Genomic DNA, 18,992 nt, shown 5'->3' on the forward strand with positions numbered 1-18,992 from the left:
TTCATGACCCGTGTTGTGTTTAATGAAGCTGCTCCTGTTACTCACGAGCGTCGGATAAACCAGTGGTTAGTCCGTCTCTAAATCACTTTTTCCTTTTTCTTTTTCGAAGAACAAGGGGAAAGAAAAAGGTTTGGTGACTAACGCCGCCTTTGAGGAACGAGATGCCCAGAACTTGGAGGTTGTCGCCTTCTGTGAAGACATTGCAACGTAGGTCCTCAAACATTCATTTGTAGATGGTTTTATGGCTGCCATGTCTTCTTTCGTCAGCAATATGTTACTCTTCATTTCATTTCATGACCACTTAATGGTTTCTCTTGTTCTGTCTGTTCATGTCTGTCTTCACTTGTCTACTGTCTGCTCTACTTAAATCTCATGTCTGCTTGTCTTTCTTCATCTCTACTCGTCTTCACTTGTCGCTCCTCGTTTTTACTGGTCTACAATCATCTCTGCTCTTATTTCTTCATCTTAAATTACCCATCCTTCATTGCCCTGCCAGTCCTCTTGTTGTCTCTTCCTGTCCCTCCTCATCTCTTCTTGTCCCTCATCGTCTCTTCTCGTTTCTCTTCGTCTCTTCTTGTTTCTAATCGTCTCTTCTTGTCCCTCAACGTCTATAACTGTCCCTCATCGTCTCTTCTAGTTTCTTATCGTCTCTTCTTGTCCCTCAACGTCTCTTCTTGTTTCTCATCGTCTCTTCTCGTTTCTCTTTGTCTCTTCTTGTTTCTTATCGTCTCTTCTTGTCCCTCAACGTCTATAACTGTTCCTCATCGTCTCTTCTAGTTTCTTATCGTCTCTTCTTGTCCCTCAACGTCTCTTCTCGTTTCTCTCTGTCTCTTCTTGTTTCTTATCGTCTCTTCTTGTCCCTCATCGTCTCTTCTCGTTTCTCTTTGTCTCTTCTTGTTTCTTATCGTCTCTTCTTGTCCCTCATGTCTTCTTGTCCCTCATCGTCTCTTCTCGTTTCTCTTCGTCTCTTCTTGTTTATTATCGTCTCTTCTTGTAAATCATCGTCTCTTCTCGTTTCTCATCGTCTCTTCTTGTCCCTTATCGTCTCTTCTTGTTAATCGACTGTTCTTGTCCCTCATTGTTTCTAACTTTCCCTCATTATCTTTTCTTGTCCCTCATCGTCTCTAACATCCATCATCGTCTCTAGCCGTCCATCATCGTCTCTAACCATCCATCATCATCTCTAACCATCCATTATCGTCTCTAGCCGTCCATCGCTGTCTCTTCCTTTCCCTCATCATCTCTACCCATCACTCATTGTCTCTAACCATCCATCATCGCCTCCAGCCGACCATCACTGTCTCTTCCTTTCCCTCATCGTCTCTACCCATCCCTCATTGTCTCTACCTTTCCCTCAGAGTCTCTTGTCTCTCTGTATCTTTACCAGTCTACTGTCATCTCCAAACAGATTTTGCCATCTTAACTTGTCTCACCTAATCTCTACTTGTCTCTGGTCTCTACTCATCTTTCGTTTTCATCCTGTCCAGTGTCTTGATCTTAACTCATCTCTCATCATCTCAACAAGTCTATTGTCACCTGCACACTGTCTGTCTACCTTCATATTCTCATAATTGTTTTCTTTTCTCAAAAATAAATTTTACTTCTCATATATCACCTTATCTGTTCTGGTTTTGTGTCTCTTTGTCTCCACTGTATCTTCTTGTCTCCGGAGGTATCGCCTGTAACTATCTCTGCTGGTGTCTTGTTCGTCTTTGTCTCTGGATGTCTGTTCTTCTCCCAACCATCTCTTATGATTTCCCTTTGTCTTGAACTGTGACAGAAATATGTCCTTGTCTCTCATTGTCCCCTCTCAATCTTTTCTATTCTTAATCTTTTCTTCTACTTGCTGTCTCCTGAACATTACTCAAGAAAAACAGCAAATCTTGTCTTTTCTTCCAGCCTGCGGTCCAAATTTCCTCAGAGCGACAGGTCCAGCAACCCCGGCTACGTTCTGAGCCCGGTCATCACTCAGAGAGACGCTGGCGGAGACAACAGTCCCTCCGTGAAGGTCTCAATAGAAATCCCTGAGTCGCAGCAGCCAGTGACCTTCACCTGTGACGGTAAGCTCCGTCCTTAATCATGTTTCCACTGAATAAACCCTCATTCACCACTTTATGGAGCCATTTGGACGGAGACAAAACCCTGTTTTCCTTTAACTCGCTGAGATATAGCGATAAGAGAACAGTGAAGGAGGAAAGAACACGCACAGCTGCCAAACTTCTCACCCCTCCTTCACCCACCTCCCTTTCTTTTTGTCCCCCCGTCGTGGGAAGAACGCTGTGTTCCTCCTTCTCACATTCAAAGGTCCGACCCTCGACTGTGAGAAGACATGACCAGGGAGTCGACGTTCTTCCTATAATTGATTGATCTTCATTTATCAATACATTTGATGGATTATTCATCAATTCACTTGTATTCATTTCTATTAATTTTGCCACCGTACCATTTAAATAGAACAATTATGTTGTCCACAGAATTTGTTGTTAAAAATCAAAGTAGATAAATGTTCATGTTGATATGGTGACCTACAAAGACATGCCCTGGTCTGGAAAAGCGCTATATAAATAAATATTACTTACTTACTTACTTACTTACATTTTTAGGATAACATACTTGACAGATTTCAAATTTATTTGAAAAAGGAGGACAAACGCAGAGATAAAAAGATGAATTTAGCCTGAATGATAATGAAAGGACAATATTGAAACCATTCTCATACTACTTAATACAGTGGTTCCTCATATATTATTATAAACATTATATATATATATATATATATATATATATATATATATATATATATATATTATTATTATTTTGTTCTAAAAAAAATCATGCATAAGATAATGTCCATTCAATGTTTTTACTTGTTTAAATGAAAACCTTATTTAACAGAATTTTATTTGCAATTTCAAACTTCAAACATTACATATCAAGTGTCTTTCCTCTCAACAACCCTCTCAGCAACTAAACGCTTTCTATAATGCTTTGCCGCCCAGCCAACCAATCCCAACTGTCGATAGCTTTTGGCATAGCAAGATGGACGTAGAATTTAAATACAGCATTGTAGCAACCAAACGTATATCACTAAATTAAACTGTGTATAGAAAGGCATCATGGTTCAGTTTTGACTGCTGACAGATTTGTGCTATTCTATAATGTAGTTTGATTATTTGTCACACGTTAATGCTTTAAATGAAGACTCTTCCTGTGAGAACTCTGGTTTCCTCCCACAGTCCAAAAACAAACCAGTTCCTTTGAAATTGATCACAGATAAGAGTTTGTGTGTTAATAGTTGTTCAAATGTACACGTGGCGACCTGGTCAGGTTGTTCCCGCCTCTAGCCCCAGATAGCTGGGAATCCACTTCAGCTCTCGGAGACTACATACAGGAATAAGCGCAATAGAATGGATGCTTCACTCTTTGACGATCCACCTCTTTAACCTAAGACCTGCCAGTAACGTTGGCGGCTCAACCTCAAGCTCAGAATGTTTTCACAGGGAAATTCTTTCTCAGCTGAGCTTGAACTCCTGCTGACTGAGAACATGAACAGTCACTCATGCCACTACAAGACTCCAGCGATGTGACACTTTGTTCTGTCGTGAACATCCGTCCCACTGACCCAGTCTCCCCCACATGTGCCCAGTTGTAACGTTTCCTCATCAGTACTTCTCCTTTCACCTCCTCGACTCCTGGCGTTCCGGCCACTTCCTCTACTCTCCTTCCTTAAACCCCTCGATGATTCCATCGGCCCGTCATCAGCCGTGTGTGTGTGTGTTTGTGTGTGTGTGTCGACCCAGTTTGTCGTGTCGTGTCTTGAATGCCCTGTCAATCATACTGTTTCATAACAGATGCTTGATTTTATTTTTACACCAAATATTTTTCCCCTTCTTTCAAGATCTGCCTACACTACTTCACACACACATATTCTAGATATTTTAAAATGAATAATCTACAGTGTAGAAGGAAATCGATCAAATCAATGGAGTTAATTATTAAATATGTCAAACCTCGCACCTGTTTTCAGGGAAAGCTTTTTAAAGAAATACTTCCTTTTTCGGGACTTTCAAGGTTAATAATCTCTTGGATTTCTTTCTTCCTACAGCCCTGGGCTACATTACATTAAGGATGTGTTGTGAATAAATATTATTACACACACACAAACACACATTTAAAAATGATTTTATCTGCTCTTTAAATATACGGAGACTTCCTGTGCATGTGATACATATGTAAGTAGATGTTATGTTCAATTCAACTAACTCATATTTTTTAATAAATTAAAATACGTTTTATTTAACATTTAAATTATACCAAAGGTTATAATGATATTTAAAATTTAAAATTGTAGTATTTTAGTCTGGATAACTATCTACATCAAGGGTCTCAAATTCAACTGGCTTCGGGGGTCACCAAAGGTCAATTCCATATTTAATTTCTATTTTGATTTTTAAAAGTTTAATGGATTTTTGTGTGGTTGTTAAATTTTAATTTTGGCCAATTTTTGGAACATTTTTTGGCCAAACATAGAAAATGTTGATCCCTGGCCACATTTTGGTGGATCTGGTAAAGAAAGAAATGATGAATATGATGACTGGTTAAATAAATGAACTGCTGGAGTTGACTGTATCCTCTGGTCCTCAGTCTTCGCAAGGATCTTGTGGATTTATCATAAAGTAGGTAATGACTGCTATTGGCAGGAAGTTTAATTGCAAAATAAAAATTAAAAAACCCTGTAGATATTTGAATGATAATTGTAAAAGATCAAGATAAATGAGTTACATTTTACAGACACTTATATGAACCTTAAATATGAACCATAGTTCTGTTGTTTCATTCTTTTATTCTGACTCCACAAAATAAATCCTATATTGTGTTTACAACTCTGGCAAGTTTTTGTTCCTAATAAGAGAACTATGATAAAAAATACAATGTGATTTGATGGAAAATAAATTTAAATGGTGCTGTAAAATATGGAATCGATACAGTTCCATTAAAAATATCAAAGATATCAGTCTTTTTTTTTCACACCGCTAGACTAGACAAGTCAACTTCATCATACTTTCAAAATGATCATCAAGTAGCTTGATTTATTTATTTTAACTGGTTAAATTCCTGAATGATTTTTTTTAAGAACTCAAGAGTTCAAGGATCGACTGCAGGATGTTGTGAAACTCTTATCAACGTGACTCGTCGACCTTCATCTGGAGAACAATGACAAAGTAGAGCCAGTTTCTCAGACCTTGAACGCCGAAAGTGTAGCAGGGAGAGGAAGCACAAATAGAATGGTAAACTTGGGAATGTAAGCAGACGGAAGTGCAGGAAGAAAAGCAAATGGCAGCCAATATGTTGGTTTTTAAAAACGCCTGTTGAAACCCATAATACTGGATCTATCGTGGCACTTGGTCTGTTTACATGACAGCTCATTTGGTTAAAGTGAGTTTAGTTCTCAGCAGCACTTTTTTACTTCCTCTCTCACCACTCTGTAATGCAATTTATTTATCTTCGCTGATCCATCATGCAACACTTTTTTCTTTTTCTTCTCCATTTGAGTAATTGAATGATTCCTTTGCTTAATGTCTTGCACATAGTCAGGGTCGTGGGGACAGCAGCCAAACTGGAGAGGCCAAGAGTTAAATCTCCTACCAAGGTGTTCCATGGACATATTAGAGCAACATGTCCCGGGTCTGCCCCAGGGTTTCCTCCTATTTGGAGAAAAGGCCTCACCATGAACACTGGTTCTTGTTCTCGCCAAGATAACTCAAGTAAAGCTGATTAAATTAAATCTAATGGGAGTGTTAGATGGAAGACAATTGAAAAAAATAATTGAGATTTTAGCTTGTTTGGATTCTTCTGTGATTGAGTTTGACAGCCTTAGATTAATAAACTTAGCAATCAATCGATTAAACCTGGAAAAAAATGTAGACTGTAATATTTTAGGCCTTTAAAAGACTGAATTAAAAATGTGTACCATATAAAAAACACCACACCAAACCAAATATCTAAAATTAAACCAATAAGATAAATTAAAAATCAAACAATCAATGATTCCTTCAGATTTGTTGAGTCAGAATCCAAAGTTAAGTCATTTCTTGAAAGTTCTTGGCAGGAGTTAAACAAAAAGAAACCCTGAGTGAAACGTTTTATCTCACCCTGGTCTCAGTGTAAACCTCTTGTCTACGAGAACAGATTGACTGACCGTGACGATGCTCGGTGTGAGGCGCTGGAGGGTGCAACCATGTGAAGTATTTTAAAAGCACGCAGACTAGAATGACCTCCCTGGAGCGATGCCCTTGAGCAATGAGTTCTTCTTCTTCTGCCTTGACGGGCTATGTGAAACAGAGCAGTGGCTTTCTGACGGGTTTAGTTACCAAACACCTCAGCACACGTTCACTCCCCCCCCCAAAAAAAATGTCAACTCACAATGAATTTGCCAGTCAAGACCCCTCATTCCTTTGATGGGTGGAGGGTGTTGTTGCTCCAGGGGTGGTCTCCCTTGTTCTGCCCCGACTTCATACTTCAATGTAGACCGTTCCTTTAGCTGTGTAATTCTGTACAAAATAAATGAATGAATGAAAGAAATAAACATGTTAATTGACATATAAACTATTCAAGAACAATGATAAAAATAAAATGTATTTTCAGCCTAAAGAACATTGATATGGTATCTTCGGTCAATTATGAAAGTGGAAAAAATCTTTTCCGTCACTCTTGGGTCAAGGGCCGAACAGATTTTCTATTTACAAAACCAAAGGTTACATAACAGAAATAATCAAATTCCTACTAAATTCCTTTACTGGAAGTCTCTGTTTAATTGTTGACATCCATAATCTCGGTTCCTTATCTTAATGTCAACCAGATCATTATGAACATTCTTTTATTTTTTTTTCAAGGCAGCAATTTGGCGGAACACTTCAAATAACTTGGTAGGCCGGATTTGGCCCCTGGACAATGAGTTTGAATATTGCGATGGATTTTGTCGTGTGGGAAAACACTTTTAGCTTCTAGTTTTTCTCACGAGACTGGACACTTCATCCAACTCTGGGACTGATAAATAAGTGTCTATTCTTAAACCCCATGTCTGTCTGCGTTTACCTCTTGAAACTATTCATAATAAAAACGTCCTCTTTGTTCCCTCAGTGAGTTCTCCTGTGGAGCTGCTGATCAGTCAGACTCTGTGCTGGGTCCACGACAACCTGGACCAGGTGGACTTCTCCAGCTACCTGCTCAAAGTGTGCGGCCGAGAGGAAGTGCTGCAGAAGTGAGTGACGAAGCGTCTACTGGCCAATTGTTTTCGTTTGTTTTTCTTTCAAGCCTTTTTTTTTCAAGAGCGTTTCCTCAAAATAAGATTCCCGTGGAAATTTGCCTCGCCCTCTAATCTGGGATGCGGAGCTGCGGTTATTTCCGTGCCAGTGTTTATGGATCCAGCACGCTCCAGTCATGTTTACCCAGTGATCCGTGATCGTGTTCACTCGCAGACCTGCTCCATCTTGCTTTTATTCCGGTTACCATGGAGATAATTACATGTTTTATTGTGCTGCGGTTCAATGATGACTTTTGTTTGAGTCCCGTAATCATCAGGGATGAATCCCCCCTCGGAGGAATCCCAGTGCAACACACAGTAAACTCATGTTTCAAGATTATCTGACTCTTCATTTAACATCTCCTCAGGCAGATAAATTGTAGCTCATGCCATCAGGATTAGTAACGTTTCATCTTCACATGTATGGCCTTTCACTGCTGCTGCTCGGGTGGCATCGTCAAGAACCGGCAAAAATTTTTTTTTATATATTTTAAATGAGCCCCTTGGCTGATGCATGTGCTGTCCAGGTCATTTTTAGTTGACTATAAAAGGATGTTAGTGTTAAATGTAGCCAGTAGCACAATGATGCTAACATGCTAATCGTACACTAAGTCTGTAACTTCAAGTTGAGCCAATTTTGATTATAATTGTTAGGTGTGACGAGCAATTAAAAACACCCATTTGTTTTTGTTGATTTGTTATTATTTTGAATATACTGTATGTTTAATGTTAATTTTTTGTGTAAAAAAATACGTATTTCGACCAGTTATTGACTGAAGAAGCTTCAGAAGCCACTAGATGTCACTCTTTGCTTATGATAATCGACTGACAGCCATCGACATTTTTAAACCGAGGGTGCCACCTACTGAACTCTAAAAAATATGACACTGCTTCATGAAGCTTCGTCAATTCATCAACACTGATTGATAATAATAAAAACTGTGTGTGTGTTTGTATGTTTACCTGTTACGTTACCTGTTTAAAAAGCTACAACTTTTTAAAAATAAAGAAGCTTCATGAAGCTTCAGAGTCCACTAGATGGCGCTTTCTGCTGGTTGTCGAAGCCACAACAAGCAGATTAATACCCGACTTGTTTGACGATCCTCCTAATGAACTAAATGTTGGTCTCAACACAGCAAACACAGCCTCGGCAGCCATGAGTACGTCCAGAACTGCAGGAAGTGGGAAAACGAGATCTCCCTGCAGCTCCTGTCCACCTCCACCATGAAGAGAGACCTGGAGCGCTCGGTACGTTCCTCACGCAACATGAACTATAGAACGATGCTCATCCTTTCTGTGCATTTTGTATTGTGAGTAAAGGTAGAAGACGACAAATCTACGATACACTTGGTGAAGCACCTTGGCCAGGTGGAGCGACCCTTCAAGGAGAACGTCACCAGGTATTGAAACTTGAAGTCTCGACAACAACCAGAGACATCATGTGCAAAGGACATTTTTTTAAACTTTGAAACATATTTACAAATACTGAAACATATTTACAAATACTGAAAACATATTTACAAACGTTGAAACATATTTACAAGTACTGACACATATTTACAAACTCTAAAACACATTTAAAAACTTTTTCAACATATTTACCAACTTTAAAATATATTTACAAACTCTGAAACTCATTAACAAACTTTGAAACATATTGAAAAATATTTACTAATGTTCAAACATATTTACAAATGTTCAAACATATTTACAAATGTTCAAACATATTTACAAATACTAAAACATATTAAGAAACTCTAAAACACATTTACAAACTTTTTCAACATATTTACAAACTTTAAAATATATTTACAAACTCTGAAACTCATTTACAAACGTATAAACATATTTACAAACTCTGAAACACATTAACAAACTTTGAAACATATTTACAAATATTGAAAAATATATACAAATATTTACAAATGTTCAAACATATTTACCAACTTTAAAATATATTTACAAACTCTGAAACTCATTTAGAAACGTAGAAACATATTTACAAACTCTGAAATACATTTACAAACTTTGAAACATATAAACAAACTTTAAAATATATTTACAAACTCTGAAACATATTTACAAATGTTGGAACATATTTACAAACATTGCAACATATTTATAAACTCTGAAACACATTTACAAACTTTGAAACATATTTACAAACTTTAAAACATATTTACAAACTCTGAAACATATTTACAAACTCTGAAACACATTTACAAACTTTGAAACATATTTACAAACTTTAAAACATATTTACAAACTCTGAAACATATTTACAAACTCTGAAACACATTTACAAACTTTGAAACATCTTTGCAAATTACTGAAGTTAAATTTGCAAACTCCTAAAGGAAATTAAAATTTCTTGAAACTCTAAAACAAAGGTATAATTTTACGAAAATTGTTATTTCATGTTCAGAACAGTTATTTTTTACCATTTTTCTTTCTTGAAAATGTGTGATTCAAAGAAAAATGATGTTGAATCTATTCTCCTTAAGACAAAGTCTGGCTGACTACCTGGAAGGTTACCACAACCAAGTCAACATCTGCCTGGAAAATGAGGTGAGATTCTCACATGTAGAAAAAATACCATCATTGAATTTTCATCTCGATTACAACCATTTGCTTTTTGATGTTGTATTATACCTGTCCATCAAGCGTCACCGTCCAACTTTTGAGAGAGAGTAATATACCTATGTTAAATACTTGAAAGAGTAGTTGTTCTTATAACTTCTTATGTCTAAAGTATATCAGTGTCATCAGAATATACAAAACTTGAAAATTGGAGTGAATTTGTTTATATTGAATAATTGAATTCAATATTTTTAAATTGGAAATTGGAATTTATTGTTTTTTTTAAATAGTTAAATAAAATAATTTAACATTTTCCAAATAAATGAAAATGATTTTACACATAGAAATTGAATTTCTTATTCCAAATACAAAAAAAAACAATGTTCTGAATTCAATCTTTTTTCATTTGTAGCCTTTTAAATTCAATATAAAAATGTTGCCATAATAGCGGCCTCTGACCAGACTAATCCAATCGAGCACAGAGCTACTCGCTCTTTTAAATTCACACCAATACTGTAAAACTACCATTAATTGCCAATAGCTGAAATCATTGTTTTAGAATCTGCTATGATGACGTAGTAAAACGATGAAATTTGATCAAGAAAGTTGATCATCTTTGGTCATTGTTTGTTGGCTCTTTTCAAATTTTTAAAAAATCTTTCTTCATATTTAATTGATGTTGTTGTTATTTTTTTATACTATGCAACTGATGCATCTAAATGACAAAAAAAAAGAAAAAAGATTTATATAAAAGTTGATCCAAAGAGCCGACTGTCGCTCAAGAGGCTCCGAGAATGGTTTGAATTCACTGTGACGTTTTCCCTTCAACAACCCTCTGACGTGATGAGTCCACTTTCGTTTTCATCTCCCGGAGCCAGAGATATTTGACGCTCCGGTGTTACGGGAGTTCCTGGAGAGTCTTTCTAGGAAGAGCACATCTGTTTTTCATCCAGTTTGTTTGGTAGTGAAGTAACTGAAGCCAGACGTCACGGCGCAGAAATGCGACCGAGTCCTGGCTGTGCAGCTGAAGCCACCGTGTTATTCACAGAAGGCTTTATTTTTGAAGCATCACAAACTCCTCAGATGTGTTTGCTCGTGAGCCAAACCATGAACCGGACTTGTGAAAACAACAACAAAAAAAAGGATTTCCCTCTCTAAACGGTTTCTCTTCGTCCAGAGCGCCCAGTACAAGACCGTGGAGCGGGTGGTGCAGACGGTGAAGAACCTCTGCTGCGCCCTGGACGAGGTGGAGACTCAGGCCATCACAGAAGCCGTGAAAAGACTGAAGCATTCGGTCAACCTCCCCAGAACCCGCTCCCCCAAGGTCAGATCAACCCCCCCCCCCGACCCCCCCGTAGATCACAGCCGCCATTTAACTGTTGTTTTCTCCCGCAGCCAGGGTCGCCTTCATCCTCCGCCTCCAACGGTAACTTGTCCCACAGCGACTCGACGAGACAAGTGAACGCTCACCTGCGCTTTGTGGTCCCGACAGGTCAGGCCAGTCCCGTGGAGGAGAGCATGTCTCTTCTGACCCAGGCCGTCTACGACCTGGCCAAGCTGTACCTGTGCTCCTTCTGCCCCCCCTCCAAAACCTTCGGCTCGTCCTCACCCACCAACGGGGAGGCGGTCGAAGGAAAGAGCAGCAAAGAAGCTTCAGGAACGACGGATCATCTGCAGTTCACTCTGTTCGCTCTGCACGGCATCCCTCACACCTGGGTCAGCAGGTGAGTCCTGACCTTAGTGTGTCCAGTGGACTGAAAATATTTAGCTTTTAAGGATATTAACATGAATGAAAAACATGGAAGAACTCCAAATACGGTCAAAATTCTAGTGAGGAAATATCAATATACTTAAATCTTGAGGTGTTTTTTTTTCAATATACAGCATTGATATACAACAGCAATGATTCAACTTTTTTTTTTTCAAAACCATTATTTTTGGAATTTCAAATCATCTTTCTTCTATTATAAGTATTTAATGGATTATATATATTTCAATAAAGTTTGTATACATTTTACAAATGTTGATAAAGCATTTAACCATTATTTTTATTTCACTTTATTTCCTTGTTTTTGATCTTATTTCCATTTTATTTATGGACAAAACAGAAGAGACAATCAAAAAATTAAAAAATTCCATACTTATAGTTGTTAAAGTAGTTATTTATAAGTAAAAGAGCATTAAATTAGTTGGCCGCCTAAAATATTTAGTTTTTATTGACACTGGAGTCTAAGGGTGAATAGGAAATATTGAACTTTTTTTTCCATGATACAATATACATATTCAACCGATTAAGATGTTTTCTGATTATTATTTGGAATTAACATAAAAGTTTTCACACCGTTTGTTCATTTTTGTATTGCAATTAAACCTCCGGCCTCTAATTGGCAGCAGTCATTAAGTCCTGCGCAGCTATTGTAGCAATAAAATCCAGCGAGATCCTGATGATGCCTGAGGACGAGAGGATACAGTGACTCCAGCAGCTTTTACAGCTTATGTTCGGACATATTTTGGTTTGAAAACAAATGAAATCAGTTACGACTTCGTCAAGAATCATGTGGTCTGTAAATACTACAACACCAGAGTACTGGACAATACTACAAATAAATCTGCGTTCCTAGAGTATCGCTATATATCTTGATATTTCTCCTGTATCATTATACGTATCGTATCAACAGATTCTTGACAAGAGTTGCCAGATTTTTTGGGGTGTTATTTTGGGGGGAGTTTGGTAGATGAAGATAACCTACCCCTCCTTGAGACTAATTCGAAGACTTAATTTTACTCATTCACAACATTTATAAATAGATTAACTTTACTAATCCCTCTGGAGATCTCCTTCGAGGAATTGTTAACACAATTTATGCTATTTACACACACACGCATACATGTTTTTATTAAACACTGTCAATCAGTTGGTTTGATTGACAGTGTTGGTTAAAATGATGAGATTGTCTTGCTTTCCTCGTCAGTAACGATGATGTAACGTCACCACCAACACCTGGTAGCACCTGGTAGCACCTGATATGATGGTGTTGTCAGACGACCTGAGCCGAAGCGACAGCAACGTCATGTGACACTGCGGCCGAGCGCAGCCGTCGCTGCAGTCACAGCCGTGTTTGTCTTCTGCTGAACAAACGGCTCCGGTGTTGTGTCTTGTTTTTCCACGCCAGTGTCCGGTTTCAACCTGACTCGGATCTCCCGTGTGTATCCTGGACCGACCGCGGCCAAATGTTCCGTTCCCGGCTCAGTCACGCCTCGCTCACCGGGATCAGTGGAAAATACTTTTTTGTACTGCACGTTAGGAAGATGGTGGACGATGGATGACATTATTATAAATACATGATCAAATTTATAATTGAATAAATGTGTGAATGAATATAAAAAATCTCAAAATAAATATAGAACTTCTGATTTTAACAACGGTACTTTACCTCCTTATAAATATGTTTATTTACATTTCAACTTTAACTTATTTGTTTGCCAGAGAAATGTATAAAAGTAGAAAAACAGAAATTAAAAAAAACCAAAATACATGAATTAATGAATGTTGAAAGAAAAGAAAAACGTTAATAATTAAATGTATAAATACATATATCGGTAAGTTAAAATGATTAAAGAGAAGATCAGATGTTTTTGTTTTATTTATTTTAGAATTTTTACATTTATTGACACATTTATTTAAACATTTATTTATAATTATATAATTTATCGTAGGGTGACCATACTTCCTATTTTTACCGGGACATGATTTACGTGGTTATTATATTTATTGTGTTGTTGTAAGTGCAGTAACACACTCTCTGAGCTTCTTTCTTCATTTAGTATAGCATTTATTCAACTTTAGTACCAACATTGTAATGGATTTTGTTCTGCATCTTGCATCTTAATATTATTGTAATAGTCACTGCAAGGTCATATCAACACTATGAAGCACAGAACAGCTGTGGGAAAATAAACATTAAACAATACAAATATATTTTTCTTTTGTTGAGCCATGATTTATATTTTTGCTTAAGACATAATACGAGACCTTAAATGATGTTGATTTAAAGTTTATAAACTCAACTTTCTTTTCCAAAAGGCCTGGTAAAGTTTTGAAAAACACAGAAGAACCTTCAATTAGCTCTTGGTTCCTTCAGGGTCGAACATTTCTGTCGTGACTGTCATTCCACAAACACCTCCGAACATATTTGCCTCTCCAGCTCTCAGACAAGCGAGCGCAGTGTTCCCCCGGCACCGCCGGGATCCACCAAACCGGCGGGGTCACCCGTGTAGTCTCGCCCTCCACGTCCATCTGGAGCCTCAGTTTGCTCTTGGGATGCCACAGTCTTGTCAACATATTGAGTCTCGGTGATGCCAACACAGATGGCGCCGGCGTGCAGTCCAGCTTGTTTCTGCATGAAAATCAAAAAAAATATATTTGTTAATGTAATGTATGTTATTTGGATTCATCTGATTATTTTACCTCAAAAACTTATTTGACAAGTAAAACTCACGACGTCTAGTCCCCGCCAGCTCGGCTCTTTACCGCCATCTGGTGGCCGCTCTGATCGAGATCGAGTTTGTTACATAGCGTAACAATTTCAAACCTTGTTGTACAATAATATAACTATTAGGCTCAAACGATTCAAAGCCTATTCCACTAAGATTCCAGCTAAATGTAGCAGCCAGGTGTGTGTGGGTAGATCGTGAGCCACAGTGGGAAAATTGAAACACCCATGAGGAGGTTCAGCTTCTATTAATACTTTCTAGTAGGAGTTGGTGTTTTATTTTTTTTAAAGCGTTTTTTTGCTTTCTTGCATCATGTTATACATATATATGCATATGTATAAAATAATAAAATACATTAACAATTAATATAAAAATAGTAATACAAATTAAATGTAAAAAAAACACAATAATAATGTAAACTTGTAATGCAGATGAGGTCACACAATTTCTTTACATTCCGATTAACCTGGTTCATTCCACTGTAAATATAGGTAGTATTTTTTTTTTTTTCATCCGTTTCCTCCAGACTTTGTAATGGATCTTTTTCCATCAGACTTTTCAGGAAGGGATTCCATATTTAAAAAAATATATAATGATTATGATATTACTTTATTCTTCCCTCATTGGGGAAAGTTAGGCTGTCAGCAGTTAAATTAAACATTAATAAACATTATTATATAACCAATAATGATACAATAAAAATACATTTCTTGTTAATTATTATATTATTTATATTTAACATATATTTTAGTGTCGTTTTTATCACAATTGTTTGGTGCTTCATATTTTTAACTGAATTATTTGGGTAGGTTTGCTATTGATATAATTCTTTGAACAAGTTGACATATCTATTGTAGCTTTAAATATTCCAATGAAGTTTTGTTCCTTAATTGTGTTAGATTATTTGTTTTATACAAAGTTTGTAGTCATTGTTGACGTTTTGATTATTTTCTTTTGATATTTCAATTCTCTTAAAGTGAAATGACAGTTTTCCTGCCTTTAACTTCAATTCATGATCACGAGGAATATTTCATCGTCACTTTTTCTTGACAGTTTCGAGAAATACTACATCACGTGTTCTCTCACGCACAACGGAAAGAACCTGTTCAAACCGGTCCAGTCCAAGAAGGTGGGGATGTACAGAAGCTTCTTCTATCACATCAAATGGGACGAACTGTAAGTGACACTTTTAAGTTTATGTCAACATTCAGAAAAGAGTAAAACGTGACATTTGTCAGGATCCACTTTCCCATCGCGGTGGCCGTGCTGCCACTGGAGTCGGTGCTGAGCCTGACGGTGTTCGGGGTTCTGAACCAGAACGCCAGCGGATCTCCAGACTCCAATAAGCAGAGGAAAGACCCGGAGCTGCTGGGGAAAGTGTCTATGGCACTTTTTGACTTCAGACGGTGAGTGCGTTTGTGAGAGTTTTCTGGAGTCAAGTTACAATTTAAATTGTAACAACTGCCCAACCTATCACAACGAGTGACAGTGGCGAAGCCAAAAACTTTTAACGGGCAGAAACCTGGAGCAGAACAAGACTCAGTGTTGACGGCCTTCTACTGTGAACACCACAATGTTGTTGATTTTTTGCATTGAATTTTTTATTTTTCATTTTATCATTTATGTATTCTTTCTCTTTTTGTATAATTGGGAAAAATAAGTCACATGATCGCCTGCGTTTGATATGATTTTCTTTTTTTACCCTTAAATTATTTTTTGAACGATTAAATTGAATAATGTATAAATCGAATTGTTTCATTTTTACTTTGAAAATGTATATTTTTTTAACACAGAGATTTCAATAATTAAAAAATATTTATTCTAAATTCAATGTTTTTTTAAATTTTAATCTAAAAATATTGGTATGATAGTGTCACCAGACATTACCAAAAGAGTATCGAATTACTTGATCGATCTCTCAACCAGTCATGTGACGCACAAACGATCATGTGACTGATATTCAAATTTTATCAATTGTATATAAAAAAAAAAAAGAAATCAGCCTTTCATTATGAAAAATATTGAATTAAATTATTAAAATAAAGCATTTCAATGAAACAATAAAAACTTTCATCATTGGAAATGTTTATTTCGACCAATATTCTGATGTCATTGATGTAATCGTTTTTATCTCTTCAGAGGTTCACTTTATACTCTTGTTATTTTATCTATTATATTAACCTTTATTTATACAGCTAAAATTGATTCATTGATACCCGGGGGCTCATTATCAAGAGAGACCCGTTTCGTTCCTGTTGTTCTCAAAGGATGAAACTCAACGAGCGTCTCTCATGTTTTCCGGGTCATTCTCAGGGTTCTGGCGAGCGGCAGCAGACTGATGTGTCTGTGGTCGTCCTCTCAGGAGGCTGCAGCCGGGTCCACCAGCAGCCGCAAGAAGAACCCGACCGAGAGAATCATCCTGCAGGTCAGTGCACGAATGTTTGCTGGAGAAGTGGACTGGTCCGGGGACCGCTACTGGTCTGTGAGGCATTTGTGACGGGACCTCACGGGGGAAAAATGATTTCTGTCATTTCTGTTATATTGATTATTTCTGTCTGTTTTGTTATGATGAAAGTATTATAAGTCTGTGACTATCGACACATCAAGACACTTGTTTAAGTCAAGTTAACTCAAAATATAAACATTAAACTAATTAAAATTGGTGAAAAACAAACACAATATGATCCATTTTAACAGTTTGTTGTTATTCAAGTGTGAATTATATCGCTTTTAATAACCTTATGACGAACAGAACATTGTGAAATGTTGATATTTGTGAAAGAATAAATCCGTGAACTGACTGAAGGTATCCTCGTCGTCAGGTGGACTTTCCAAAGTCGGCTCTGGACGTGCTTTACGTGGAGCCACAGAAGGCCCCGGATCCAGAACTGGGGTCACTGGAGGAGTTGGACCCGGATCTTCGACGCAAGCTGGAGAGGATCTGTGGTCGCGCGTCAACCTTCGGGTAAAACAAAAAAAGGAAATGTGCGCTAGTGTCACCACAAGATGGCGTCAGCGAGACTGCAATGTTACGTTGACGCGGAAGAAGATCCATGTTTAGAGATGATTCCAATATTTTTAATACACTTATTAAAAATTAAATTTGTTGAAAAATAATAAGAGTGGCAGGAAAAGTACTAACTGTTATTTTCTCTGCTCTTTTTCATGTTTTATTACTTCAGTAGTTAAGTAAGTATAGAAGTATATCAGTGCCATCAAAATATTGAATGAAACTTTCTTTTTTTAATTAAGCTTTGTTGTTTTTTTAGCATAGCATTTCTTTTTTGTATAAAAGACTAAGAATAAATACTTGTTGAATTCAGAAATTACATTTTTGAATTATTGGAATTCAAATTTCAAACTATAAACTATAAATTAATACGTTCTTAAATTGTCTGATTTTCTTTTTTCTAAATTAAATTCAGAAAAACCTTTCAATATAGTTAACTATTGAACTAAATTGTGCAAAAATTCAGCCATTCAATATTCTGACACTTCCATGCTCAATGTTTTTGTTTTAAATTGAATTAGATTTCTATAAATTGGTGTCAAATGAGAATTATTGAAAACAAATCAGTTTGTCCTTTTTAAATAACCTTTAAAATGTCCGTTAACTTTAGACTAAGCTACTCCCATCAGTATGTGTGAATGGCTATAAAAAGCACTACCGAATTTCCCCTTGCGGGACTAATAAGGGATTCTAAAAAATAAAAAAATAAAAAAAATGGACTTGTGTAAATGTGACAGTAAACGACAAGAAATGAAAAGTCATTGTGAAATAAACTTGTTTTTATTTCCTCTCTTCTTGTTCAGGCTGAAGCGGGCAGACTACCAGCTCCTGTGGGACCACCGGCTGCACTGTCTGAGGGACCACCCCAGCAGCCTGCCCAAGGTTCTGGCCAGTGCTCCCAGCTGGGACTGGGCCAGCTTGGCTCACATCCACTCGCTGCTCCACCGCTGGCCTGCGCTGCCTCCCGTCACGGCGCTGGAGCTGCTGGACTCCAAGTGGGTCAACGTGACCGAAGAGTCTCGGCGTCGGTTCTGAAGTTAAAACACTGGTTCCTGTGTCTAGGTTTGCAGACATGGAGGTGAGGAGCGTGGCCGTGAGCTGGATCGAGAAGAGCAGCGACGACGAACTGGCCGACTACCTGCCTCAGCTGGTCCAGGTACACAGTCAGCAAATACTCCCTCAACTTTCTCTGCTGCTGCCTTTTATTCACTCCAGTCTTTCTGTTTGGTCCAGGCTCTGAAGTACGAGTGTCACCTGAAGAACGCTCTGGTCATGTTCCTGTTGTCCAGAGCTCAGGGCAACATCAACATCGCACATCATCTTTACTGGTGGGTCCACACTACTATAGCAGAGCTGTCAATCACACAAACCTGGTCGCCAAACAAAATGTATATTTATCTATTACTGTCCTTCGCGGAGTAATACTGCAGACCTTCATTGCGTACCTTTGCGAAGTAATACTTTGGAACCTCACAGAGTAATATTACTGTCCCTTGCGGAGTAATGCTAAGGACGCTCGCGGTATAAAACTACAGACCGTTGCAAAGTTATGCTACGGACCCTCGCTGAGTAATGGTACCGACGCTCACGGAGTAATGCTACAGA

The 18,992-nt window shown here is 37.6% G+C and overlaps 1 protein-coding gene across 3 annotated transcripts in view; it reads left to right on the forward strand.

The window, feature by feature from the left end:
- The window catches only part of pik3c2a (phosphatidylinositol-4-phosphate 3-kinase, catalytic subunit type 2 alpha), a 41,428-nt gene that overhangs the window by 14,267 nt on the left and 8,169 nt on the right, over nt 1-18,992 (forward strand). For all 3 annotated transcript variants that reach the window (XM_087798094.1, XM_087798096.1, XM_087798095.1), the window contains exons 3-18: nt 110-207; nt 1,900-2,060; nt 7,141-7,261; nt 8,440-8,551; nt 8,624-8,703; nt 9,808-9,871; nt 11,061-11,207; nt 11,279-11,309; nt 11,376-11,607; nt 15,431-15,553; nt 15,616-15,783; nt 16,691-16,802; nt 17,200-17,342; nt 18,191-18,382; nt 18,450-18,543; nt 18,621-18,715. In XM_087798094.1, coding sequence (XP_087654220.1) covers nt 110-207; nt 1,900-2,060; nt 7,141-7,261; nt 8,440-8,551; nt 8,624-8,703; nt 9,808-9,871; nt 11,061-11,207; nt 11,279-11,309; nt 11,376-11,607; nt 15,431-15,553; nt 15,616-15,783; nt 16,691-16,802; nt 17,200-17,342; nt 18,191-18,382; nt 18,450-18,543; nt 18,621-18,715 — 1,973 coding nt within the window. The remainder of the gene's footprint in view (nt 1-109; nt 208-1,899; nt 2,061-7,140; nt 7,262-8,439; nt 8,552-8,623; nt 8,704-9,807; nt 9,872-11,060; nt 11,208-11,278; nt 11,310-11,375; nt 11,608-15,430; nt 15,554-15,615; nt 15,784-16,690; nt 16,803-17,199; nt 17,343-18,190; nt 18,383-18,449; nt 18,544-18,620; nt 18,716-18,992) is intronic.

This window comes from Callionymus lyra, chromosome 8 (assembly GCF_982586985.1).
Source record: "Callionymus lyra chromosome 8, fCalLyr1.hap1.1, whole genome shotgun sequence".
In the NCBI taxonomy this organism is placed as follows: Eukaryota; Metazoa; Chordata; class Actinopteri; order Syngnathiformes; family Callionymidae; genus Callionymus; species Callionymus lyra.